Raw genomic sequence first — 27,635 nt, 5'->3', positions numbered from 1 at the left:
ATGTCTATCTTACAACACTGTCCAAATGTTCATGCAAAGAATGAAGGCATAACTTTGATTCTCGCTGTAGTATTGTTGCCGCCACTTACGTCATGGAGACACTGTGTTTTGTTGTGAAAGAGGAACTACTTTGTTTCATCTTCCAAAAGAGGACTCAACTAGAAATCAGTGGTTAAGTTGTATTTATATCACTGTTCCAGAACAGTTAATCCCAAATATTCAGATGTATGCAGCACATTTTATGGAGGACTGTTTCCTGAAATTGGGGCAATTCCAAATTTGCATTGATAGTCTGGCTCGCTTCTGACTCACAGCCCGTCAAGTCAAGTCATCTTTATTTATATAGCACTTTGAACAATCAGATTGTGTCAAAGCACTTTTGGTATTAAATAGGAAAATAGTGTGTCAATGATGCAAAATGACAATATTAAACACTCAATGACCATCATTGAATTCAGTGATCTCATCATCCAGCTCAGTTCAGTTTAAATAGCATCTTTGCAATCAAGTCAACGATATCGCTGGATATTAAGGCGACAGTTGGCAAGCAACCAAAGCTCCATCAGTAACAGAATGGAGAAAAAACCTTGGGAGAAACCACGCTCAGTCAGGGGGCCAGTTCTCCTCTGCCCAGGCATAACCAGCACTTCAGTTCCAGGCTGCAGCAAAGTCATCTGGTTCCTGTGGTCTTGTCCCGTTAGCTGTTTTGGAGACAAGGTAATCTAGTTGTCCTGGTCATTACTGAAATTTAGGGCTTTAGAGGTCATCTCTAGGTGCGTTATGTGTTATGTGTAATGTGTAAACCAGTTTAAAGAGAGAAGTGTTTAATCTAGATTTAAACTGACAAGAGTGTGTCTGCCTCCTGTTAAATAGGTTATTCCATAGTTTTAATGCTGTCTAGGAAAAGGATCTGCTGCCCGCAGTTGATTTGAAATTCTAGGCATTATGAAATTGCCGGAGTTTTGTGAATGCAGCAGATGTGGAGAATTATAATACAATAAGAGTTCCTTCAATACTGGAGTCCTAAACCACTCAGGGCTTTATAAGTAATAAGCAGATGATAAGAGCAGGTCATTTGTAGCTCTAAGGAGAGCAGTCTCAGTACTATGATACGGTCTAAATTCTGACTGGAAATCCTCACAGATTTTTCTCTAAAAACAAATATAATTGTGAGTATACAACCTTTTCTAGTATCTTGGACCGAAAAGGGAAATTTAAGATCGGTCTATAATTAGCTAGTTCTTTGGGGTCAAGTTGTGGTTTTTTGATGAGAGGTTCAATAACAGCCAGTTTGAAGGTTTTGGGGATTAATGACAATGAGGGATTAATAATAGTCAGAAGAGGATCTATGACTTCTGGAAGCACCTCTTTTAGGATCTTAGATGAAATAGGGTCTAACATACATGTTGTTGGTTTAGATGATAGAAAATTTTCAATGTCATTTTCATTTCATCTTGCATGTAATGCCTGATAAAGCAGCTTTTGTGAGCTCACCGCTGCTCTACAGAGTTACCGGAGAAACCTCTATCTATCCTGCTCTTAAAGCACTTCCTGCTGTCAAAAAATTAATTTGCATGTACATATACTCTATATGGGGGCGGGAGAGTGCCACCACAAAAAGAGAGTAAGGCTGTGGGAAACACTGCATTTTTGTTGTTAATTTAGCCACTGTATTGAATAAATACCTGGGGTTATGTTGTTTTCTTCTAAAAGAGATTAAAAGTAATCAGATCTAGCAGTTTTTAATGCTTTTCCATAGAATAGGTTACTTTCCCGCCAAACAATACGAAATACCTCTAGTTTTGTTTTCATCTAGCTGCGCTCCATTTTCCTGGCTGCAATTGTGTTCATTATACCATGGTGTCAGACTGTTTTCCTTAACCTTCCTTAAGCGTAAAGGAGCTACTGTATTTAAAATGCTAGAAAAGAGAGAGTCCATAGTTTCTGTTACATCATCAAGTTGTTCAAGAGGTTTTGGATATCCTAAGGAATTGGGATACATCAGGAAGATAACTTAAAAAGCTGTCTTTTGTGGTAGAAGTGATGGTTCTACCATACTTGTAACAAGAAGTAGAATTTACAATTTTGGCTATATGAAGTTTGCACAAAACTAAATAATGATCTGAGATATCATCGCTTGGCTGCATAATTTCAACACCATAAACCTCAATTCCATGTGACAGTATAAAATCTAGAGTATGATTTCAACAATGAGTAGGTCCTTGTTGTAGGTCCTTGTTGTAGGTCCTTGAGTAGGTCCTTGTTGTCTAACCCAATGTTAAGAGCAGGTTATTTGTAACTCTAATTAGAGCAGTCTCGGTACTATGATATGTAGGGATGCTCCGATCAGGATTTTTGTAGCTGATACTAAGTACCGATTTCTTGTCATGGTGATCAGCCGATATCAATGCTGATTCTGATGCTTCAATAAACATGAGCATGTACAAAAATCTAAAGAAGGCGCGGGTGTTTTCATATCACTGTATTTCTGTAGGAAGATCATCTTTAGAAAATGTTTGATGTCAAATTTCATTTCATCTTGCATGTTATATGCCTGTAAAACAACGTTTGTGAGCTCAGTGCTGTGTACAGCTGTTACTGGGGAAACCTCTGTTTCTCCTGCTTTAAAGCATCTTCTGCTGAATGAGAATGAATTTGCTTTTTCAGTAAGTCTGTCTGATTTACGCAGTAACTTATTTTGCTTTAACTATATACATGGGTGCTGCAGATAATCCACTCGTCGGGTAATAAAAAATGCATTCTGATTATTTACGCATGGGTCGCAGTTGGATAACATAAATCATAAATGATGCAAATATATATATATATATATATATATATATATATATATATATATATAAATAAATTTATTTTTTTATGCAGACGATTGTGTGTGTGTGTGTGTGTGTGTGTGTGTGTGTGTGTGTGTTCCTGTCAACAGGAATTTGCAGTTATAGAAACGGTAATATTCCAGATAAAGTTTGAAAGGAGTAAAGCCTGTGTTAATGCTACTGAGTGGACTAATATGGCCAAAGAAGATATTTTGTTTTATATATAAATGTTAATTTAAAAGCAGCCCACGATCAACATGTTATGTTAGCATTATCTTTTACGCATACGATTAGGTTTTGTTCCGTCCTCCATGCTGTGACAATTCAAAGAAGACAATTTTTAGCCAAGCAGTGAATTGAGCCGCATCAGAAATGTAGCACTGCTGCCACATAAACTTAAGTCACAGACCAGCTCTAACGTCACCGAATCTGTGGTTAAAAATGAACCATCCATTCATCATATTATCATGCAAAACATACATGACAAATAGAGAATTTTTCATTGTATCTCCAACCTTTATAGCATTTCCACACCAGCTAAGACATGACTGTGGCACCAAATAATTTATGCCTCCACACATCATATATGTCGTCACGCTTTGACGTAATCAAATTGCGATCGGTTTGTGAGATCAACTAAGTTAGTGAGTACCGATCAAGTCATAAAATTTGATTATCGGCTGATACCAATCCCGATTGATCGGAGCATCCATAATAATATGGTCTAAATCCTGACTGGAAATCCTTACAGATATCTTTTTTTTTCTAAGAAGGAATATAATTGTGGGATATTCGAGGATACTAACTTTTCTAGTATCTTGAACAGGAGATTGGTCTGTAATTAACTAGTTCTTTGGGGTCAAGTTGTGTGTTTTTTGTTGTTTTTTTATGAGAGGCTGATCAGCCATTTTGAAGGTTTTGTGGACATATCCTAAGGACAATGACAAATTAATAAGAGTCAGAAGTAGGGTTGGGAATCGTTAGAAATTGTCCGGTTCTGATTCTGGTTCAGTTAAAATCATTAAACAACTATTAAAAAAAGTAGTGGTAAGGAAAAAAGCATGATACTCGACTACTCAATGCTCAATGCTGTTTATTAAGGATGGGCGTTTTCCGCAAATATCACATTCGAATATTTGAGCTCACAAAAAACAAATATTCGAATATTAGTTTATTTAAATTAAGTTTAATGAGACAGACGTTATTTTTCAGCAACATTTATTGTTTCCGTCATTTTGAACAAGCTTACACACAATAAACTTGAACATTACACATCGTGTTTTGTAGCTGAATACCTTTAACAATGCGTGCAAACAAACAAAAGTACAGATTAAAAGCAAAAAAAAGAAAAGTGAACGAAGAAAAAACATAAAGCAGCCTGCAGCAATTAGACTATTTTGTAGAACGTAGCCTACATTTAACTTTGAAACTGTCAGCAAATCCTTTTTGCTTTTTTTCTACTGTTTTACATGTTCTTGTTAAGAAATACAGGCATGTAAACATGTTTGGGGGAAAGTCGGCTCCTTAGTCTGTTAACAATAAGGCCGGCCGCGGAGAAAACGCGCTCTGATGGCACAGACGTTGGCGGGACTCACAAATAACGGTGTGCTAAGCGAATAAGTTTTGTGAAGCGCTTCGTGTTTTCGTTTCACAACTGAATAGGATCCTCATCTGGTGGAATACATGGCTCCAGCAAGAACTGTTCCCACTCGTCTCGACTGGACTCTCTGTAATCATCGCTGAAGAACTGGCTCAGCCTTTTCCGATGAGTGGTCATTGCATCCTCTTCATCGTTGGTGGCAGCGGCTGCATCCGCACCACTCGCATCAAGGGAAATTTTCTGATAATGTTCAAAAAGGTTTTTTTTTTTTTTACTTCTCTCATGTTTTCATTGAGCAACCTGAGATGTTTGTGAGGGTCTAGGGCAGATGCCAGAAGAGTAGTTTTCACTGCATTCTCCAAGTTAGCAGTGTTTATTCATTGCTTGAGAGATGCCGCAACAATGTTCTTGAATTCGGTCACTTTCTGTGATTCTGCACGGCATATCTGCACGGAAGTACTGTAGAAGACCGCAGTTCTTAGGGGCCGTTCACATATCGTGTTTTTTGCGTGCTCAAGCTCATTATTTCCAATGTAGGCATGTGGTATGCGCGCTCATAACGGAAGCGACAAAGTCGCGATGGGCACGATACAGGCTTGCATATATCTTCAAATATGCAGTGGAGAATCACAGAAAGTGACCAAACTAGGTTTTATTGTGATTTTATTTTATTTTTTTTGCGAAATTCAAATATCATTATCAGAACAAATATCAGAACAAATATTTGAATGTTCGACTATCCGTGCACACCACTACTGTTTATCACTTAATTACTAACTTAATTTAAAGGTTGGCAATTAAAAAATGTTACATATATTACAGCATACACATTTTCAGGTTCCGATTTCGGTTCCATTTAAATTAACTGTTAAGGTTTTTTTTTTTTTTTTTTTTTTTACTATTCATTTACCTTCATTGAATGTAGTGTTTCTATAAGGTAGTAAGTAATGTTTAGTAATGCTAGTCCATCAATCAGCATGTGCTTCAAAGTTGACTTTGATGTTTTTTTGCACGAGCAATAACATTTTGCTTTTCATGCAGGAATAAGCTGGTTGGCCAAATAGTCACCTGAGGTTTAAGAAATTCGTTTATTTCCCTAAATTATTGAACTATAAACTGTATTTATATCCATGTATACACACACTCCATAAAGTCCCTATTTTACAAATAATAATGCAGTCATGAGATGGTGTGACGCAAAGAGTAGTTTCCCAATATTAATATAAATATAAATTTTGAGTTACAACATACAGCTTATAAGCAGTTTATCTATTTAGTATTGCATACCCAAGTGGAAAAACTATGTACTATTGTATATTTCAATTAGTTCAGCCGTATGTTGCTAGCATTTAATGGGGTAAATGTGTGTTTCAGCACTTTCAGAAGACATGCAATATTTGCTACGGCTAATGCTAAACCCAGAGGCCTGCAAAAGAGCCACCACACAACAGCTGCTCTCTCTTCCCTCTGTGTGTAAACGCAAGTGGAGACGACAGCTTTCCCTCTACTTCACTGAGAGCTTTCTATCCTTATTCCACTGGTGTCAGGTAAGAATCACATAATTTCTTTGTATATATAAAGTAAGTGAAAGGTGAAGTGAGAAAGTACTATGTGTATTTGTGTGCTTTGGGATTATTCTTGGTTATTTGCTTCATATTAAGCTTTGTGACATGCTGTCTTTTACCACCAAAAGTAGTTTAAACTCAGAAAAGTAGTAATTTACATATAGTATATCGTGAAAGTGTACTGGATAGTTTAAAAACTGCACTGAAGCACTTACATAAAGAATTATTCCAATGTTTCTGAGCTGTGAAGTTGTCCAAACTTCTGATAAGATGTTGAGTAGGGCTGTGACAGTCGCAGTGACAACCGTGACTGTCTGTGGTAATTCACAAATTATCTTAAATGCCATACACAGCGTTTCCTTTAGATTGGCAGGTTTGAGCGCAGGGATATACAGTTTATGCATTCAACAAATAAATGTTCTTTTGGCCGATGGACCTTGTTGGGAAACCAAATACTACATTGCCGATCTGGAGCTATCTCCATTCATGTCACCCATCTGCGTTTGTACAAGTTCCTGTGAATGCCTGGCTGGTCAGGTTTGGTGAGGCTTCCTCCAAACTGGCCAAATATAAATGACACCGTGATAAATGAACGATGTTAAGAAATTTAACAACCATTCCTGTTTCAAAGAGAGCGCAGGCAGACGAGGAGTAAATCCGCCCACTTGCAGTGAACCAATGTGTACACTGGACGCGACACAACCGCATCACAATAGGTTGAGTCTGTCAGTGTCTACACAAGACATTTAAACTCTGTGTCAGTACTTCATAAATAGGGTGAGGCAATATACTGTCGCAGATTTTTCATGTAGTGTCGAGCCACATCCAGTGTAGCATCACTGATAAAGATTTTTATAGTATTGCCCCTCCGCTCGCGTGGTGTTTAACTTTCTTATTTAGACTACTTTCTTATTTAACTGTATTATTTCTTTGATATTTATCTGATGAATTAAATAGGGTGTGTTTTCTGAGTGAGATGAGTGAGACAGTGCTGCGCTGCTACAGGACAGTTTTGAAGACAATTTTAGAGACCTGTTCTTAAATGTGACTCATATAAAATATATTACATATTGTTGGTCCATTACCACTGCAGTGGTAAAAATCTGCCACAGTCACAACCTTACCCCTGTTTCACACTGCAAGCGTGAGCGGTGTGCGAGCAGCACGTCCGTGCAACTACATCGTCACTGCAGCAGCAGACTCTCACGAGTATTCACACTGGAAGCGTAAAAGTACAGCATCAAAGCAGCGGCTGCAAAGTGTGTTTGGCAGACAGTAGAACCATTTCAAACAATGGGTATAATTCTTTCAACATTTTTTTTTTTATAACAATACACCATACTTTCACCCAAAATGAATAATTAAAAAGTTTAAATGGGTAAATAAATATTTGTTATACTTAATTTTCTTTTCTGGCATAATTGTTAAAACACTAGACATTGTCGTTGTTGTTAAAACTCTTGGCATGCTTATTCTGTGCATTTTGAACAAGTTTTGTGTAAAATCATATTTATTTTTCCATCAAAAGTGTGCTTTCACTTTAATTGAGCGTGAGCAGCACAGCAAAAATAGACCGGACGCCGAAACCCCCGCTTCACTGCTGTTCACGTGACGCTCCTGCTTGACGCTCACGTGCTGCTCCTGGTCCCGGTGTGAATGCACTCATTGATTAACATGGACGCCGAAAAAAATACGCGCTGCTCGTGCGCCGCTCACGCTTGCAGTGTGAAACAGGGGTTAGTGTTAAGAGGTTGTCACACTAGACTTTGAGCATGCATAATTTTTGTTGGGTGTACAATTTTCCGTTCCTCGCTCCCTCCCCCACTCCGTCCTTATACGTCTCGCTCCGTTTTCGCTCCAGGGTATTATTATTATTATTTTTTTAATAACACCAGTGTCTGATCAGAAGATGCATGTAGTGTAAAACGAATACGCTTCTCCTAGCGGCCGCGTCTCTCTCGTTGGCCGCGGCGCTGGTAGGGGATGGACGGCCCGGCATCCTGGCCCGTCGGCCGTGTATACGGGTGCGGTTCCCATCCGGATCGCGGGTCCGGCAGCTCACGTCTTGGTGGCGCGGGAGTCCCTCAACGCACCCTTCCTGGACCCACGAGGACACCAGTGTGCATGCACAGGGAAGAGACCGGTCTCCCGAGGAGAGGCGCGTTGGGCTTTTAAACAGCGGCGGGGATGAGGCTCCATTCACATCAGGTGTGCCCCATCACACGCCGCCAGCCCTGACTCGTCCAACGCCCCTCCTCTCACACACCCACTCCAGTCGGGAGCCTGGTGAAGGGCGGCGATTTAGGACGGGGTGCCGGTGACAATCAGGGAGGAGGCAGCTGACTCGTCACACTATATTAATATTGAGAAATAGGCCTATGAACAGAAAAAATGCTGGCTGATTAAACATAGGCTATTTAAAAAAATAAATAAAAAATAATCAAATGAAAAACATTATATTAAATTATCAAATGAAAAAAATTACATTAAATAAAATAAATCACAAACTAAAATATGTAGTTAAACAAATTGCCAAACGAAAAAATATAGATCGCTTTTAGCCAACTTTTAGCCTATATTAATATTGAGAAATAGGCCTACTATGAGCAGAAAAAAATGCTGGCTGGTTAAACAGGCTTTTTTTTTTTATAAATTATCAAATGAAAAAACATTATATTAAATTATCAAACGAAAAACATTACATTAAATAAAATAAATCACAAACTAAAATATGAAGTTAAACAAATTGCCAAACGAAAAAAATAAAGATCTCTTTTAGCCAACTTTTCTATGAACAGAAAAAAATGCTGGCTGGTTGAACATTAGCGAGCGAAGCTAAATCTCCAGTGCTGCGTTAACTTTTAGAAAAACGAGCTTTTGCAGAGTGGCAGGTGCCAAGCACAAGCGATTATTGCTGGACATCAGACTAGCGACAGAAAACACCCTTTCCACGCTGGCCGAGCCGCTGGGTATGCTAAATATGTGTCTTGCAATTTGTGAAAGTTGTGGCAGTACATTAGAATTTTCTTTCCAGAAGCGAAGGACGTCGTCAACTTCGGTGTTCAATCTTGGCATTCCAAGGTATTGCTCGACTTCTCCTCTGACGTCTAGTGTTGTAGAAGACGAACAGGCCACAGTTGCGTATGACTGGAACATTGACTTGACTTTTTTTGCACTTGATGGCTCAGGGACACGGTCAGGGACAGTCACAGGGTCAGCGACAAGGGAAAGGGATGTTACTTTTTTATTTACACTGCAGAGAAGTTCTGTTTGATGAACTAACAACTCCCGGATCTCAATCTGTTTGCCTTGAACCTACAAGAACAATACAATTAGCTATGATTATTTAGAATAATAATAATGAGTTTTCATACATGTAGGCCTAGCATTATTGTAAGTTAGCATTTATTTTATTTTAATAAACCATGGTTAATTTCTGAATGCTATACCTTTGTGTAATGAATTACTTGCCTTTTCATCTCTTGCAATCCACTCGTTCTTGAAGCGTGGATCTAATAATGCAGCCAGAATAACGTGAGTGTCGTCATAAAACCTTTGATAACGAGTCTCAAAGTTCTCAGCTAGAGTTTCTGCGAATGCGGCTATTTCCAGTGGAGTGTCACTGGAAACATCAGACATCATTCTGTGTATTTCTGCAACTGCCGGTAGGATCATCCCCAGGTTTCCCAGCTCCTTTTGTAAACTGTCTGTCAGTTCAGCAAATGGTGTTAGTACTCTCACTAAGCCTTTAAGGAGGAGGACATCATTGCATGCGATTTTCCCATCATCTGTGATCGACGTCAGCCTGTTTTGCCACAGCGTGTCCTTCTCAAACATTTTCAGCACCGACTCGATCATCCGCAACTGACTGTTCCATCTGGTTGCGCATGCAGTTGTGGGACGAACGCCTAATTTGTCAATTTCCTCTGTGTTCAGTGTGCTTTTTCTGATTGTTCTGACTATTTTCCCAACCTTGTTGATTATTGAATTGATTGCATTGTGCTTCGCAATTGCGTCTTTAATTGCAAGTTGGAGTAAGTGGATCGGACATCTTAGGTGAAGATTTGATTTGGTGACGTAGTTCTCTACCATCATGTTCAATTGGATGGCCAGCTGGTCTGCATGGAGCTGCAGGAGTGCAACATCTGGAGCATCACCCTCACCATCTGTCTCCCTGTCCCCGAGATCTTGGTCCAGCTGATCCCCGAATTCGCTAAAACCAGGCAGATTGAAGGCTTTTACCATATTGCTGGCGCTATCAGTTACTACTCTGATAACACCACGCTGAATATTCCAGCGTCTCAGGACCTCCTCATATTTTTCAGAAATGTGCTTCGCTGTGTGGTGTCCCTTAATGTGTTCACAACTCAGCAGAACAGTGTGGCCTTGAAAGTTTTCATCTACAAAACTTCACACGATACCCAGAAAACTGTGACCTCGTTGGCTCGTCCAAATATCAAGGGCCACTGAGAGTCCACTGCAGTTCTGTAGCAGAACGCGCAATTTGTTCTCCAACTCTAATAAAGCATGTGGCATGAGTGTGTCACGGACCGTGCTATAGCAAGGTGGGGTGTAGCCAGGCTGTGCAATGTTCGCAAAATAGCGCATCCCTTTTTTTTCTCCTTTGGTGAGTGGCTCATAGTCCATGTAAATCATTTTAAAGAAAGCCTGGTCTAGTTCACTCTTCCTCTCCTGTGAAATATTTACTTTTGTCGCTCTTTGTTGAAAGAAGCCTTTAAATTTACTGCTCTGTGTCTCTTTACATGTTTTCTGTGATTTTTTTTTTTTTCTCTGCAAAAAAATGTAAATTGAACATAAAATTAAAATGAAATATAAATAATAAGTAGCCTAAATGCCAATACAATATTTACAAATGTATTAATTCTGCATTGGTGGTTTAGGTTGTTCAAGCTGAATAAAACCGACCTTCAGATTTTTTTTCCACGTGTGAGCGAAAAACTTTGTGTTTCCTTGACACGTGCCTTTTAAGATTCCACAATGAATCTTTTGACGTTGCAGTCACCTCACCGCACTCGCGTTCTCCTTTGTCATCACTACCTTTTATAATACATTTATATTTTTTCTCCCCTTCTTCACGGTAATATTTCAGAAACTCCATTTTTCTGTCCGTCTTTACCTGTGCTTACTGCTTATTACCAACTTATAAAATCGTCCATCATATAATGGAGATGCACGGGTGGAAATCGCGAGGGGGTCGGTAAAAATATAATTAAAATCATGTGATAAATTAATTACATGATGTATACTTTATATAAATGTTTGTGAAAGTACTAATGAAACAATACAAATGCAAACAAATGCAAAATATGATTAGAAACATTTTGAGTCCCCCTCCGTCTCCTGACAGTGGTTTGGTCCTGGGACTCCTGGCTCGTGATTGGTAATTGAGCGATAGTGGAGCGTTTCGGAGCGGGAGAAAATCACAACGCTCAAACATTTAAAAACACCGCTCCTCGCACCTGGCAAAATCACACAACTACGCTCCAAGCTCCGCTCCCACTCCGCACCGCTCACATACTCTGGTTGTCAGTGCTGTCCTGTGATTTATCACTAAAGTAGCTTAGAATCTCAAAACTTATTATAGCATGTTTGTGTGCAGCGCACATGAAGCACAAGCGCGTTCATAGAGAGCAGCGGTCGCGCTGCGGGTTCCCGGTTTGTGTCCATTCTCAGACTGTTCTGTGTACTTTAACTGTAGAAAATGTTGTTCCGAGTCGAAACTACGATACAAAAAAACTACATCAGTATATCATCATAAACGCAGCCGTTTTTGTCTTACGTGAACGTAAACAGATGAGAAAGAAAACGCACATGTACAGTATTTTTGCTAATAAATGTGCTGTCTGTCATTAATGTGAATCAAAGAACAAAAGAAAATCATTCACTGCTTTTGACTGAATATATTTAGTAACTTTACTTGATTAATCTTTTTATTTATAAAAAGAAAACTATGCAGGGTTTATAAACTTTTAAAAACAAAGAGGGTGGGACAAAATCATGTTTAATCTGAGATACGAGATTTATGACTTGGGAGCGGGGAGATACGAGGTTGCGCACTCATTGATAAGAATGATACAGACACAGACGTCACTGCTGCCAGTGGTCTTCATCAAAGTCTGTGGTCGCGTCAAGCCTTTTGACAAGAGATAAGGCTTTAAGGGGTAACTAAACCCCTGGTCAGACCCTCCACCCACTAGCAATTTTTTGAAAAATGCTGAAAAGTGGGCAGAGCACAGCATAGATAGAGGGGACAAACCAAGGGCAGGGCTGAGTGGGTGGGGTGTGAACCTGAGACCCGCAGTGACAGATTAATTGACAACTGTTGTCAGAGTCGCTAAAATGGAGAGTGACTCTAGTGATGCAAGTAGGTTTGCAACAGAGCGTTCATTTGAAGTAGAGGACTTTTCTCCCCCACCTTCACCTGAAGTGGAGGATGTAGAGGTGTCTGAGGACACAGGGCCAGGGCCTGAGCCATATCAATTCAAGCCACTGGCTCAAACTGCGCTCTTAACTCCCGGATTCTGATAGGCATCCGACGATGCTAGCGAAGCAGCCGCGCAAGAGAGAATGGGGCCAGTCTCCGAGTAAGGTACTGCGTCGCTTTTCAGCGTGAGCTGTGTGGAGAAGCCCATTTCCACCTCCATTGCGTTGGAGAAGCAATAAAATGCAGTTTGCACACTCCAGCTCTAGGCGGGAACTCAGTCTTTCAGGCCAAGTGCATGCAACCACTGGTGCCTAATTTTCAAGTCTGCTGGAAAACTATACAACTACTGTTGCAACCAGCACGTACCATCCTGACCACTGTAAATAAATCTATGCTAACTTGAAGCTATCCTAACTAATGCAATACTATGCTACTAACTAACTATGCTTCTAACAATACTAAGGTTATACTAACAACTATGCTAATTAACAACATAGGCTACACAAAATAATCTAAATAAATATATAATAGGGCTGCACGATATTGGGAAAAAATGACATTGCGATATTTTATTTTTATGCGATTTATATATTGCGATATTTTTTCTTACAAACAAATGGGGTGAGCACACTTACATTCTCATTTTAAATGATTTAAACGTCGACACCATCGTGTCAGTTGATTAATATGTGCGAGGGAGAGAGAGCAAGACAGCGCTCGTGTTGTTTGAAAACGGCTCGCTCTCTCTCTCTCTCAATTCAATTCATATTGCTTTATTGGCATGACATACAAAGGTACATATTGCCAAAACATTGTACATATCAGAATAGAAACAAACAAAACAAAAATACATATTCATAAGAGAAAAAAAAGAAAAATAATTACATGCAAAATAAATCCATATACATTTCTATAAACATTGATGGTACTTCTAATGTACTCTCTCTCTGTCTCTCTCGCGGGCTCTCTCTCTAGCAGCAGCGCGACAGCCCAGCGCCGCATCAGGCACGGTCCTTGTGTAAAGACACAGAAAACACGAGGCAGCAACGATGAGGTGACTAGGCTGTAATAGGCGGAAATTAGCCTAATCTGTGTGCAAACCTTACCTTCGTGGTTCACAGGCTTCCTTCTGCACCGAAGCATTACAGCTATGGATTTAAAAAAAAACATGCCTACTCAAATGTATCGAACCAAACTATTTTCATTCGTTTTTGTAAAAAAAAAAAAAAAAAAAACAGAGTTATGCAAAGATAGGCTTACTTGGCGCCGGTAGACCGACCTTTTTTCTCCCATAAATAAAACCTGTTAGCCCACTTGGGGTATTTTACATGCACAGTGCCAACTTCGAGTCAGTAAAAAAATTATAAAAACAATAATTTAATGCTGGTATTCAAAAACATTTAATTCAGTACAAGTAGAATTAGAAATTGGATACATTTTAAAACTTCAATGCACATGTATAATAAGCCTAGTAATAATAACCCCTAGTACTATCAATCATAACATACTTCTACAGAGACTGGAAAACTGGGTCGGGCTTTCTGGGATGGTACTCAAATGGTTCAGGTCATACTTAGAAGGGAGAGGCTATTATGTGAGTCTAGGAGAGCATAAGTCTATGTAGACTTCCATGACATGTGGAGTCCCACAGGGGTCAATTCTTGCACCGCTCTTATTTAGCCTGTATATGCTTCCACTAAGTCAAATAATGAGAAAGAACCAAATTGCCTATCACAGCTATGCTGACGATACCCAGATTTACCGAGCCTTATCTCCAAATTACTACAGCCCAATTGACTCCCTCTGCCAATGCATTGATAAAATTGATAGTTGTGCCAGAGCTTTCTTCAGTTAAACAAGGAAAAAACTGAAGTCATTGTATTTGGAAACAAACGTGAAGTTTTCAAGGTGAATGCATACCTTGACTCTAGGGGTCAAACAACTAAAAATCAAGTCAGGAATCTTGGTGTGTTTCTGGAGACCGGTCTGAGTTTCAGTAGTCATGTCAAAGCAGTAACTAAATCAGCATACTATCTTCTCAAAAACATTGCAAGAATTAGAGGTTTTGTTTCCAGCCAAGACTTGGAGAAACTTGTTCATGCCTTTATCACCAGCAGGGTGGACTATTGTAATGGGCTCCTCACCGGCCTTCCCAAAAAGACCTTTAGGCAGCTGCAGCTCATGCAGAATGCTGCTGCCAGGATTCTGACTAGAACCAGGAAATCTGAGCATATGACACCAGTCCTCAGGTCCTTACACTGGCTTCCAGTTACACAGCTGCAGCTCATGCAGAACGCTGCTGCCAGGATTCTGACTAGAACCAGGAAATCTGAGCATATCACACCAGTCCTCATGTCCTTACACTGGCTTCCAGTTATATTTAGGATTGATTTTAAAGTACTTTTACTTGTATATAAGTCACTAAATGACCTAGGACCGAAATATATTGCAGATATGCTCACTGAATATAAACCTTACAGACCACTCAGATCACTAGGATCAAGTCAGTTTGAAATACCAAGGGTTCACACAAAACAAGGGGAGTCCTCCTTTAGTTACTATGCCGCCCGCAGTTGGAATCAGCTTCCAGAAGAGATCAGATGTGCTAAAACGCTAGTCACATTTAAATCTAGACTCAAAACTCATCTGTTTAGCTGTGCATTTATTGAATGAGCACTGTGCAATGTTCACACTGTGCAAATGTGATTGCACTATATTTTCACTGTTCTTTTTTTTAATGTAAAATAATTTTCTAACTGTTTTTAAATTCATTTTAGTTAAGTAGATTTTCATCATTTTAAAAGTTTTCAAATCGCTTGTCTTTATTTTTGTTATTATTTTTCTTCATGATTATTTTACTTTATTTTATGTGAAGCACTTTGAATTAACATTGTGTACGAAATGTGCTATATAAATAAACTTGCCTTGCCTAGTAACAAGTAGACATTTAAAATAAATCAATAACTGATATCATAGTTTATAACAGATAAAATCAGAGTTAAGGCTTGCTTTATGTGTTGCTCGACGAGGATTTCTCAATCTCAAACTTAAAATCCTGAGCACACAAAAGGCCGTGGAAGCTCATGCCGCGTAGTGAAGAAGAGGTGGCGTTACGAGGATTCTCAGACAGTTGAAGTGTCCAATGGAGCACAACCCCACCTTTCCAACAAGCCATCATATGTGTTTCTATGATAATTCCAGGCAAAGCAAGCACAAAGTAAATGAAAACATTCTGCATAGATATTAAATTTGTGCATGTACGCTTATTTTAGATATGTGTTTACATGTCTCTATTTATTCCATACATCAAGATATTCAAATCCAGTCTTTTCTAGTAGTTAAATCAACTTCCTGACTACAAACATGTCAAGTTTCAAAGCTCTCAGAGCTTGTGTGATTGATCTGCATTAGTTTATATGCCTTATCTCCCATACGGACAGGCTATATTTTAGCCCTTTATTGGTTTTGGGGTGTATAACAATATCTGTTCATTTAACAATCTTAGCAGTAAAATATTTTTAGCCAAGAATCAATTTCATATATGGGAGACCTTAGAGATGAGGAAAAACATTGTTGGCTTTAGTTCTACCACCGGTAGGGGTATCTCAAAAACTAAAGCACTTTTTGACCATTTGTCACTAGCCTATTAAGGCGATTCAGAACCGACTCTTTTTTTGAGAGACAGATTTATCATGCACTTTTTGATTAACAACTTTGCAGATTGTTTTCATTTAAGGATAGCTACATTATAAACGGCAAAAGAGATATTTTTCAAAAACCAAAATGACCTGCTCTTTAAAGGGGGGGTGAAATGCTCATTTTCACTCAATATCCTGTTAATCTTGAGTACCTATAGAGTAGTACTGCATCCTTCCTAACTCCAAAAAGTCTTTAGTTTTATTATATTCATAAGAGAAAGATAGTCTGTACTGATTTTTCCTGGAAAAACACGAGTGGCTGGAGGCGTGACGTGTGGGCGGAGCTAAAGAATCACGAGCGCCAGTAGGCTTTTGTGTTGAGCGCATCTGGAAGCTGTGACACCGTGAGGACAAAACCAACCAAAACAAACCATGGCTAACAGTCAGATTCAGCGTATATTTATGATCCAGAATCAGATCCAGAGGCTGAAATTGAATAAGAGCAGCATCAGCAATCAGTCTCTATGTGGTATGTACTGAAACTGTATATATTTGCTTAGCGGTTTTGGAAAATGACTAAGTTCCACTTTGTCATCTTTTTTTTTTTTTTAAGCTGTACATGTGGAAAGTGCAGTTTGATGACAACATCGCATGTTGTTTACTTGATGTGCTTACGCGCCGATAGCTAAGTTAACAACACAGAGATATTTTAAGCAGTTTTACTCGTGCAGTTTGATGACAACATCGCATATTGTTTACTTGATGTACTTACACGCCGATAGCTAAGTTAATAACACAGAGATATTTGAAGCAGTTTTACTCACCGCATGCGGTTCCAACACACGATCGTGACCCTTTTCGTTGGGACTGCATTATCCTTAAGAAATAAACGATGTGCAAATCCGGCATCAAACTGGACCTTGTTTGTAAAACAAGCATCTTCAAAATGCAGGGGAACAAACAAAAACACTTGCACAACTCCGTTGAAGCTCTGTAAAAATAAACTCCATCCACTGGTCGCTTAATGCTGTTTCTCTTTTGGTAATCTGTGCAGGGTTGTCTTGCCCTGGCAACCAAAAACACACTCCTTTTGTGACATTTCGCGACACTCTCGCTCTGATCAGTGAAGTCTGTTGTGCTCTCAGTGCTGTGCCATATGGGAGCGCGCGCTCTTCCGGCAGACGTGACCTCAGGACCCATATAAGGAAATTTCGCTCCATCTAATGTCACACAGAGCCATACTCGAAAAAAACTTTCCGAAACTTGTGACAAACCAGAAGTAGTATTTTTGGAACAGAAAAACTCCTTCAAACGTACAACTTAATTTTTAAAACTTTGTCCATGTTTAGCATGGGAATCCAACTCTTTAACAGTGTAAAAAACTCAGTATGCATGAAATAGCATTTCACCCCCCCTTTAAATAAAGTAATCAGCAAACGCTATGGAACCAAATAAATAACAAATGTTTAAATAAATGTTTAAATGAATTTTCAAATTCTAAAATATTGCCAAACAGGCGCCTATTTACATTTCCTTTCAAAACTATCTTCTACCATCGTCTTGTCTTTCTCAGCTCACTCTTGTCAGTCAGCTCGACTCACTTTCCTCACATGATGCACTATTGCTCAATCATGATTCAGCACACTACATTGAGCATTTAGTTTTTAAGTGTCTGTTCTCTAACTCCACTAGGCTAAATTATTTTTGTTAAATTATTTTTGCCGCGGTAGGAAAAAATGACATTACCAGTTTTGAGGCTGAACCCCAGTATAACCGAAAACACAGTCTGCCACAGCAAGCCTGTTACCCAAAAAACATCTGACTTTCGCCCCTTGGTCTTCTATATTCTTTCCCCAATTTGGGGGGCGCTTAGCTGTGACAAGAGGGGTGAGGCAGGGCTGAGGTATAGTGTACAGTCAGCAGATTATTTTGCAAAAGAAACTTCTGCAGGTTGACCAACTACAATGTCTAATTTCCCCGCTTATCATGCAGCCACTTGTATGATGAGTAAATAATTTAATGCAAAATATTGATTTGACATATTTTAGTTACCTCAACATGACTTGCAGTACACACTTGAGCAGTAGTGGTTGTATCAATAACAGACCACTAGATTGCGCAATTGAAGAATCAGAATTGTATTGAAGGGAACCATGTAGAAATATAAATTAACAATGCTCTGAAAAAAAATTAACAATGTTCTGCTCTAAGCATGTAAGTTTGTGAAAGGACTTGCAGTGTAGATTATGAATATACTTAAGATTCACAAATACCAAAACAACATGTCTACATCATACAAGGGTTGTGACTGTGAGGAAATTTTCCCACTAGTTTATCAACATGTGACAACACCGATAGTACTGGTATCACTGAAGCATGGGCGTTCACTCTTTCCCTGGCTTTCCTTCGCTTTTAAATAGCTTTGATAAGTGGAGTGCACATTCTAATTAGAATTACCGTATTTTCCGGACTAAAAGTCACACTTTTTTCATAGTTTGGCTGGTCCTGCAACTTATAGTCAGGTGCGACTTATTTATCAAAACTAATTTGACATGAACCAAGAGAAAACATTACCGTCTACAGCCACCAGGGGTGCTCAGTGCTGCTCAGTGCTCCTGTAGCCTACACTGAGTAGAATAGAGCGCCCTCTCGCGGCTGTAGACGGTAATGTTTTCTCTTGGTTCTTGCGACTTATATGTTTTTTTCCTCATCATGACGTATTTTTGGACTGATGTGACTTATACTCGGGTGCGACTTATAGTCAGAAAAATACGGTACTGGCAATTCGGCATCAATTGCTTGAATGCAACAACAAAATACAACGTCAAACAGTGTAAAACATTGTGATATGAATTTAAGCTCATATCGCCAACCCCTAGCAAGGTTATATTACATTAATTTCCCAGTAGATTCCACATTATTATGAACTGAAATGAATGAACTTGAACAAGCAAGCCACAGTAAACGTAAAAGATTTCACCATGCATGTGCATGACAGAGTGCAACATAAATATGTATTTCGAATTTCAAATTCTATTTCAAGGTAAATTTGAAGTCCAACATCAAAAATATAATTGGATTGTAGCAACAATCACTTTCTGGGGAATAATTAACTCAAATGAAGTGAATATTCATGAGTCTATGAATATAATGTGCTTATTGCTTACAAATATTAAATTACCCAAAGAGGGAATATTTAATCATTTAAAGGTAACCTTTAATAGAATTAATTTAAGTTACTCTAGACAATCTGTTCGTCCAGCGAACTGGAAGCTAGACTTCCTTATCAAAATTCAATAAAAATACCCTTCTTACAAACTCCAAGAAATATTAATCTTCTGATCAGGAAAAAACAATATTTTCTGTGTCTGTACTGCTAAGATTACTGAAATTAATTAATATAAAACAAAGCTCGTAGCGTAGATCACACGATTCAGGGACTTCGATCTCAATGAGCAATAAAACAATTCAATTCCAGCAAATTATAGGATTTAATAAAAACAGACTAAAGAGTACATAACTACAATTCACACGGAGTAAATATGAGTATATAGCAAAACGAAAATACAATTTAAACAAGGTAAACGAACAAGAATAATAATGAGATAAATGAGAGAGAGAGAGATAAAGAGAGGGGGGGGGGGAGAAAGTGAAAGTGAGAACCAATCTCAGCGTGACAATTTCAAACAGTTAACTTTGCAAGAGACCCCAAGTCATTGAATAATTTCACAAACATGGAATAGCCTAGACAACCTTAAACAGCAATTTTAGTTGCGATTTAAGAAAGTACTTGCTTTGATCTGGCTCTTGTGTGTAGCTGCGCTCAAATTGTCCGGTCCGTGCGGCCTCAGCGTGGTTCTTTCCAGAGCAGATGATGCGCAAGCTCGATGGTTAACGCGAAGGTAAACTTTGCCAAAAGATGACTAGACTTAAGTTCGTTTGGCTCGTGAAGGCAATTGAACGAAGTCAAATATCAGAAGACAATAAAGAAAAACTAGAATGAAACGAAAAGTAAAGAAGAATAAACGGAGAACTTCTTGAAGTCCGGTTGCAAAGCTGGGAATCCTCTTTTCTCTCTGGCGGAATGTCCAGAATACAGGTTTCCCTGAGCTTTTACGTAAATCTAGGTTTACACCTATTTTTCAGTATGAGCCAATGAAGTGTAAACAAACTAAGGCGGGAAAAATCTTCTTTGTTTGCTGATCTCCGCCCACTGGTCTAATTTATGGCGATGTCAAAGTTAAACATTTTTCTTAAGCAAGATCGTTCCTCTGAAACAATGCATCTTTTTGTAATTTGCTATCAAGATTCGTTACAGTCGTGTTTTTACGATTATACAGACACCAAGAACTATGATTTTACCAATCCCGTATCCAAAGGTACAGAGTTATTCTTAACTAAATGCATATAAAGTTTGCATTAAACACACAGTAACATTCATATATTCCACTATGCCGCATACATACATTTGAGCACAAAAAGAGAGACATTAAAATACATTTAGAGGTAGTTTTAGTAAAAGAAGGTCCATGGGCTAGCCAAAAATGTCTGAGCCTGTTTGTGAATGTATGAGTCTCATGAATGTGTGTGCGTCTGTTTCACTGGAATGTGCGATCAAAAAGGGGGGGTGTTTGTCTTCCCTTTTGAAGTTCGATATCGCATCTCTGGATAGTCTCCAAGGTGTTATAACTCTCATCCATGCCAGGACGTTGCCGTCATGGCGGCGCCCAGGGTGGTGAGTTATGTTGTAAGAGGGTTGTAAAACGAAAGTCCTTGTTTTTTTTTTTTTACTCACGTTCTGGTCTTTGGGTGTAGAATGTGTCAAAAGGGTCAGGATTCATTAATATGGAACAGATGGTTGAATACCATCCGCTCATTGGTGTTACAGGATTATAATTTAAATGAGCCTGTACCTTATATCGTCCACCAACTGTCTACAATTTATTTTATTCATCTGTGAATTAATCAACATATTATTTTATAATAGAATTTACATCATCCAGTCAGTCAGTGCTGTAAAAAAGAAAAGAAAAGAGGAATACATATGACCAAATTTTTTAACTTTTCGATACTTATAAAGTAAGGCTGTGCGATATGGACAAAAAAACCTATCCCGATTGTTTTTTTTTTTTGATCAATTTTGTGATTTCGATTTTAATCACGATTTTGACACACACAGACATGCTTTACAGTCATAAATGCCTTCAGTATAAATTTGAAACATATTTCCAAAAGAAAACCAATGAGAGTCAAAATAATCACTAAGTAAAGATGTCAAACAAAATCTAGACATATGGCAACAAATTATAATATAATATAATAAAAATAAAATAAAACCAGTGTTCAGGGATTGTTTTATTTTTTTGCAAATTAAAATAATGCACAAGCGCGAATCTATCCGCTTGCATGCAGATTTCCTTTGCTCTGTTAACAAAACCAGATGCGCGTGCTCGGATCATAGACTCAGATACACGCTGCCTTACAACGTGTCTCCTCTCACTCAACCTGTGTACTGTGCACTCACAACTCTCTCCGTGCTCATGCGCAAGATATTAAATCTTTTGCACCTTTTCTGTTCTCATCTTTTTACTGCGTGCAGTGTGAACGTTCTGATCCGTTAACATGGGCTCGAAAAAAAAAAGGCTACGCATCACAGACAGAATGTGTGAACATGGTGTTAGGCATATGCCCAGTCTGCTCTGTTCTCGCGCTTCACTTAGGTGCGCTGCATCCTGATTGGTTCAGATAACATACTGCGGTAGGTCGGGGCTGCGGAAAATCGTGCTATAAAGCGATTTAGAAATCGCGCACACTCAGATCGCGATTTTATTTCGATTAATCGCACAGCCCTATTATAAAGTGTGGTTATTTTGTATTTAAAGGAGTCATATGATGCGATTTAAAAAAAGAAAAAAAAACTATCTTTGGAGTGTTACAAAGCTCTTGGTGCATAAAGAAGATCTGTACATTTCCAAAGACTAAAGTCTCAAATACAAAGAGATATTTTTTATCAAAGTTAAGTTAACCACGTAGGGCTGTGCGATATGGGGAAAATATCTAATTGGGTTTTTTTGACCGAGATTGCGATTTGATTTGTGAATAATGTCAATAATGTGCAGCACAGTATGGGTATTATTACCCTGCTGAAAAAAACAAACAAACGAAAAAAAATTCTTACAGTTTCCATGAAACCATTACAAAATTCCTTTTTGTTTTTGCCATTATTCCAATAGGAATTAATGTTGTTCTATCCAATACAATTCCCAATATAACCCTGAAATCTTTCAATTGTGTTTTGGGAGGGTCTCTCTCTCTCTCTCTCTCTCTCTCTCTCTCTCTCTCTCTCTCTCTCTCTCTCTCTCTCTCTGTCTATATATATATATATATATATATATATATATATATATATATATATATATATATATATATATAGGGTATTTATATATAGGCTATATATAAATAAATAAATAAATATATATATATATATATATATATATATATATATATATATATATACATTTATTTTTTTCAGCAGACAAGATTTTAATGGTATAACTAATTTTATAGAATTAACTTAGTTACTGAATTTCACTGAAAATATTTATTTTTTATATAAATGAAGAACTGTATTTCTTTAGTCAATTATTAAAGTATTACATGTTAAACTGTATTTGGGATTTTAAGAACAAGTGGAAAATGTGCTGAATGTTACATTTCATTCAAGTGTAATTAGCTAGCAGTTATACTGAAGGTACATTTGTTTATCAAGCCATCCATACTGCCAGATGCGCTCGTGGAGATTTGCCGTGCAAGGCCATGCAAGAATACAACCGAGCGTTACGAAACAGGCTGCTTGAGTGCGGCAAGTGTGAATGGCTCGTCCGTGACGTGGGATTTGTGCCGCGTGGTGAAGAGAGGAGCGAGTATGAGAGACATTCAGAGACACAGGCTGTGTGTGCAATCTTCTGAATTGGGAATAGCAAACATGCAATAAGAGATGCTCTTGATATGCATTGTGAAGCACCTCTTGTAAATTATCTTTTTTGTTCGTTGTCTGTCTTTTCAAATCTTAAGTTTAATTTGCATAACTATTGACCTGACCCTGTAGACGCCATAATCCCACTCTGTCTCTCTCCTGCTTTTTTTGTTTTTTAAATGGTGGCCCTTTACACAGCTGGCTAGAGCAGTGAGAATGGAGGTGCGCTTGCTCTATTGGTTAGTAAGTCTGTCACTCAGGCTGCAGACATGCATATGCTCTGGAACAGACTAATATCGCATCCACATCGCAGGTTTTTGCAATTTGCAAATCGCAGCATCTCAAATCGTGATTTCGATTAGATTACGATTAATCGCACAGCCCTATAACCACGCCTACTAGTGTTGTCGTACCAAAATTTCAGTATTCTGTACCGATACCAGTGAAAATCCATGGTTCTTGGTACCAATTTCGGTACCAAAGCAAAACACAAAAATATGTTAATTACACACTTTTTTACCACTAAAATTAAAACCAATGGCATTCTTTATATTTATTTTCATTTGTGTTTAATGTTTTTCTACAGTTAATATAATTATGAAAAACAGTAAACAAGTTTCACCCAAATTTTATTTATTTTAATTAATTTGTTAATTTGCTATAAAAATTAAAACATGGAAGAAATATTGTGTAATTTATATCTTTAAACAATAAAGTTGTATAATTTTTTTCAACAGTAGTAGCAGTATCACATACATTTGACTAAATAATAGTAATATTTCTAGCACAATGCCTTTATGTAAAAATGTACTTTTATTTTGCAACCCTCTATGCACACCTTGGCAACAAAATCGCCATTGGCTAGTAAAGTTTTAGTTTACTAGCCAGACTGATATACTGTTACACACACACACACACACACACACACACACACATACATGATTCCAATCAGCTTATCTTTGTAAAATGATACGGCTTCTTAAATCTTAGCTTTTTAATCAGTCAGTCAAGCATTATATTATGGTATTAAGCACTATTTAATTATATAACTTTTGTGATTAGAACTAAAACTTGATAGCCATGTATGAATGCATATTTGTCATTTTAACTGAACGTAAGACTGGTGGTGATACTTAAGATATTTTTGGTCATTCTGTAAAAAAAAAAAAATAGTAATAGATCATATTAATTACTATTACAAGATAATACTACTGTAACCTTATGTTTATTTCATTATTTTATTTTTAATTTTGTCAATTCATAGGTTATATATATAAAAAAAGGAAAAGGAAGAATAAGACATTTTGGTAAATTTGTTTAGTAAGATTTTGGTGTATTTTCAAATGTCTTATGCAAAGTTTTATACATGTTTTGTTAGAAAGATATTTGGTGCGCCGGCTCCTTTAAGGCAGGAGCGCGCTTGAAAAAAAAAAAAAACCCAAGCGAGTGTAGCGAGAGTGTTGTGTGTTCGGCTGTTCATGCTGTTATGCCGATGCTTCTGATTAAAAGAAGAAACGTGAATTATCATCGTTGTAACCCGTGTTTTATTTATGGATCTACGTTGAAGAGACTGGAGTAGGTGCAGACAAAAATAAAGGGTTACAGACTGGTGGCAGCGGTGGGATTCGAACCCACGCCCCCGAAGAGACTGGAGTAGGTGCAGACAAAAATAAAGGGTTACAGACTGGTGGCAGCGGTGTTCAAGTTCAAGAGTTTCTGGAAGTTTCTCGGCTGAAGCATTCGATCACGAAGGCGCATTTTTTTTTTTATGCACCGTGAAGGGTACTGGTGAGTGCACAGTTGCCAGTCGTTAGATTAATTAAAGTGGATGCCGTTACTACTCGCTTCATTACAAGATCAACAGCAGCTGTGCTGTGAAAATGTCTACCGATTCTCGCGTGCTCCCCGCGCGTGCTGCGTCCTCTAATGAGACGGATAGTGATGAAAGTGCACCTACAGCGGAGGGCAGAGAGCACGCAACTTCTGCAAATCGCACTACAAGATTGCTGCACTTTAAAGTCGATCTACCACCGTGTTTTCATGGAGACGGTAGGGACAAAGACAGTTTTTCTTTATGGAAAGCCCGTTTAGAGCTTGCAGTTAAGGCCTGTGCGGATGCACAAACGCAAGATTTGGCCGCCATTTTGCCTACAAGGTTGAGTGGAGATGCTTTAGCTTACTGGCTCTCCCTGTCTCCTGACATACAACAGAACTATGAACTGTGTGTTGCTGCATTAAATGATGTTTTTGGGAGGAAACAATTTTTGCTACATTTTCAAACTTTTGTGAATGCGAGACCACGTATGCCCAAAGAACCTTTGGAAGTATTTGCAGCTGAGATCACAAGACTAGTTTTGGAAGCATTTCCAAATTATGGTGAGTCCGCCATTGCCATGGAAAGATTTAGACGGTTCGTAGCTGGTCTTGATCCCGTCCTTCAAGCAAAATGTCATGAACATGGTGCTACTAGCCTAGAGGAAGCTTTAGCTATTGCTTGCAAGTGGGAACGGGCACAAGAAGTTCTCAGACTTGCACCTCTGCCCCCTCTGAGTCAAAAGACCAGCCTGTCACCAAACTCATCTACTACCTTATCCAGTGAATCGCTTTCAGCTATGGTGTCCACAAAGACCACAGCATCTGGAGACATTTCTTCTGAAATCATGACTGCAGTGAAACAATTGACGGCTGATGTTAAGGCTCTCAGGATGGAAGTGAGTCAAATGAAGAGGCAACACGCTTTCACCAGTCAGAGAGATTACTCATCTGAACGTGGAAGAGACAAGCAACGTTACTCTCCACTTTCATCTCCTAGGAGATATCCATTGTCACCAGCGTCTTCTCCACATCGTCAAAATGAGCCTTACTCATTCAGCCACCGAGACCGTGACAGACGTCGGGGCTATGGAGAGCATCACGTGAGTCCATCTTCTCCTTACCGAGATCGTCATGTGAGCCCATCTCCACATCATCAAGATCGTCACATCAGTGCTTCTCCACATTACAGAGATCGTCATGTGAGCCCATCTCCACATCATCAAGATCGTCACATCAGTGCTTCCTCATATTACCGAGATCGTCACGTCAGCCCACCTCAACCTCATCGAGATTATCGCACCAGCATGTCTCCACATTTTGCTGCTCAACATGCCAGCCTTACTCCTATTCATCGTAACCAGCCTGTCAGCTCGCCCCCACCTCACCGTGATCGTTGTGGCAGTCCAACCTCTGATCATCGAGATCATCGCTTACATCACGAATCCCATCATCAGGATCATCATATGACAGAATGGCCCTCCAACAAGTTCTCTGGCGAGAGATATGGCCCACGATCTTCTACTGACCATCTACCCTCGTCTGGTGATCATCATGTCAGTTTTGTTGGAGAGGATGTTGATCTTCAGGGAAACGGCTGGTAGCAGGTACTATGGGCCGGGTATCTGCTGAGACTATGGTTGGGCCCAAACAAACTGAACGGGTAAATCCCGTCATTCCAACGCCTTATGTTTTTGCAATCATTGAGAACATTGCCATGCAAGCATTTGTAGACACAGGCTCAGAAATATCTTTAATCAGTGAAACACTGAGAATGTCAATTCCCTCTTTAACAAAAAAACCTATTCAGAAATCCTTTCTTTTGGCAAAATCAGTAACTGGTGACTATCTTGACACTTTGGGTATGTTGCCCATTACTATTAGGCTGGGTGAGGAAGTGTTCTCACATGATGTTCAGGTGGTTAGAAATGCTACACAGCCAATTATCCTTGGGTGGGATTTTCTTAGCAAACATCATGCTGCAATTGACCTCAGAGAAAATCATTTAAAATTGTGGAACTGGACTGTTCCTCTTTTGTGTTCGCAGGAAATAGTCCCTCTAAGGAGTAGTGCAGTGACTTTAGAGACCATTCTGATCCCTGCTAGGTCACAGATGAACGTTTTGGTAAAAATTCAGTCCAACATTGGGGAAAAAGAGTACGCATGTAATTATGTTGGACTCTTAGATCCTGAAATTCAGTCAGTACCAGGTCTTTTTGTGGCACGTACAGTAACCTCTGTGAAAGCAGGCGTGACTTGTGTGCGAGCTATGAATCCGACAAACGAGGATTGTCATGTTTCCTGTGGCATAAGGCTAGGTGAGTTTCATTCCTTAGTCATGCAACCAGGGGAAGAATATACAATGCTGGAACCCAAAGTAGCTCAGATACAGACTCGAACTGAGCCCTGTCCAAAACCCAATGTAGACTTCAGTCAGTCTGCATTGGACAGTGCAGAACGGACTCAGCTAGAGACTCTGATTTACAAATATTCAGATGTTTTCAGTGCAAATGAGTATGACTATGGTCGTACTGATTTGGTCAAGCACACCATCCGTACTGGGGATGCACAGCCCATTAGGCAGAGGGCTTACAGAACATCTCCACATGTTCGAGCTGAGATAGACAGGCAAGTTCAGCAGCTCCTTTCCAATGATGTAATTGAGGAAAGTTGTAGTCCCTGGGCTTCTCCTGTTGTCTTAGTGAAGAAGAAAGATGGCAGTTATAGATTCTGCATTGATTTCAGAAAGCTTAATGCAGTCACTGTAA

The 27,635-nt window shown here is 38.9% G+C and overlaps 1 protein-coding gene across 4 annotated transcripts in view; it reads left to right on the top strand.

The window, feature by feature from the left end:
• Positions 1-27,635, top strand: part of pkmyt1 (protein kinase, membrane associated tyrosine/threonine 1) — a 61,491-nt gene that overhangs the window by 9,144 nt on the left and 24,712 nt on the right. For all 4 annotated transcript variants that reach the window (XM_026222926.1, XM_026222927.1, XM_026222924.1 and 1 more), the window contains exon 6: positions 5,806-5,978. In XM_026222926.1, coding sequence (XP_026078711.1) covers positions 5,806-5,978 — 173 coding nt within the window. The remainder of the gene's footprint in view (positions 1-5,805; positions 5,979-27,635) is intronic.

This window comes from Carassius auratus, chromosome 37 (genome assembly GCF_003368295.1).
Source record: "Carassius auratus strain Wakin chromosome 37, ASM336829v1, whole genome shotgun sequence".
Lineage (NCBI taxonomy): Eukaryota > Metazoa > Chordata > Actinopteri > Cypriniformes > Cyprinidae > Carassius > Carassius auratus.
This window is presented reverse-complemented; position numbering and strand designations above follow the sequence as displayed.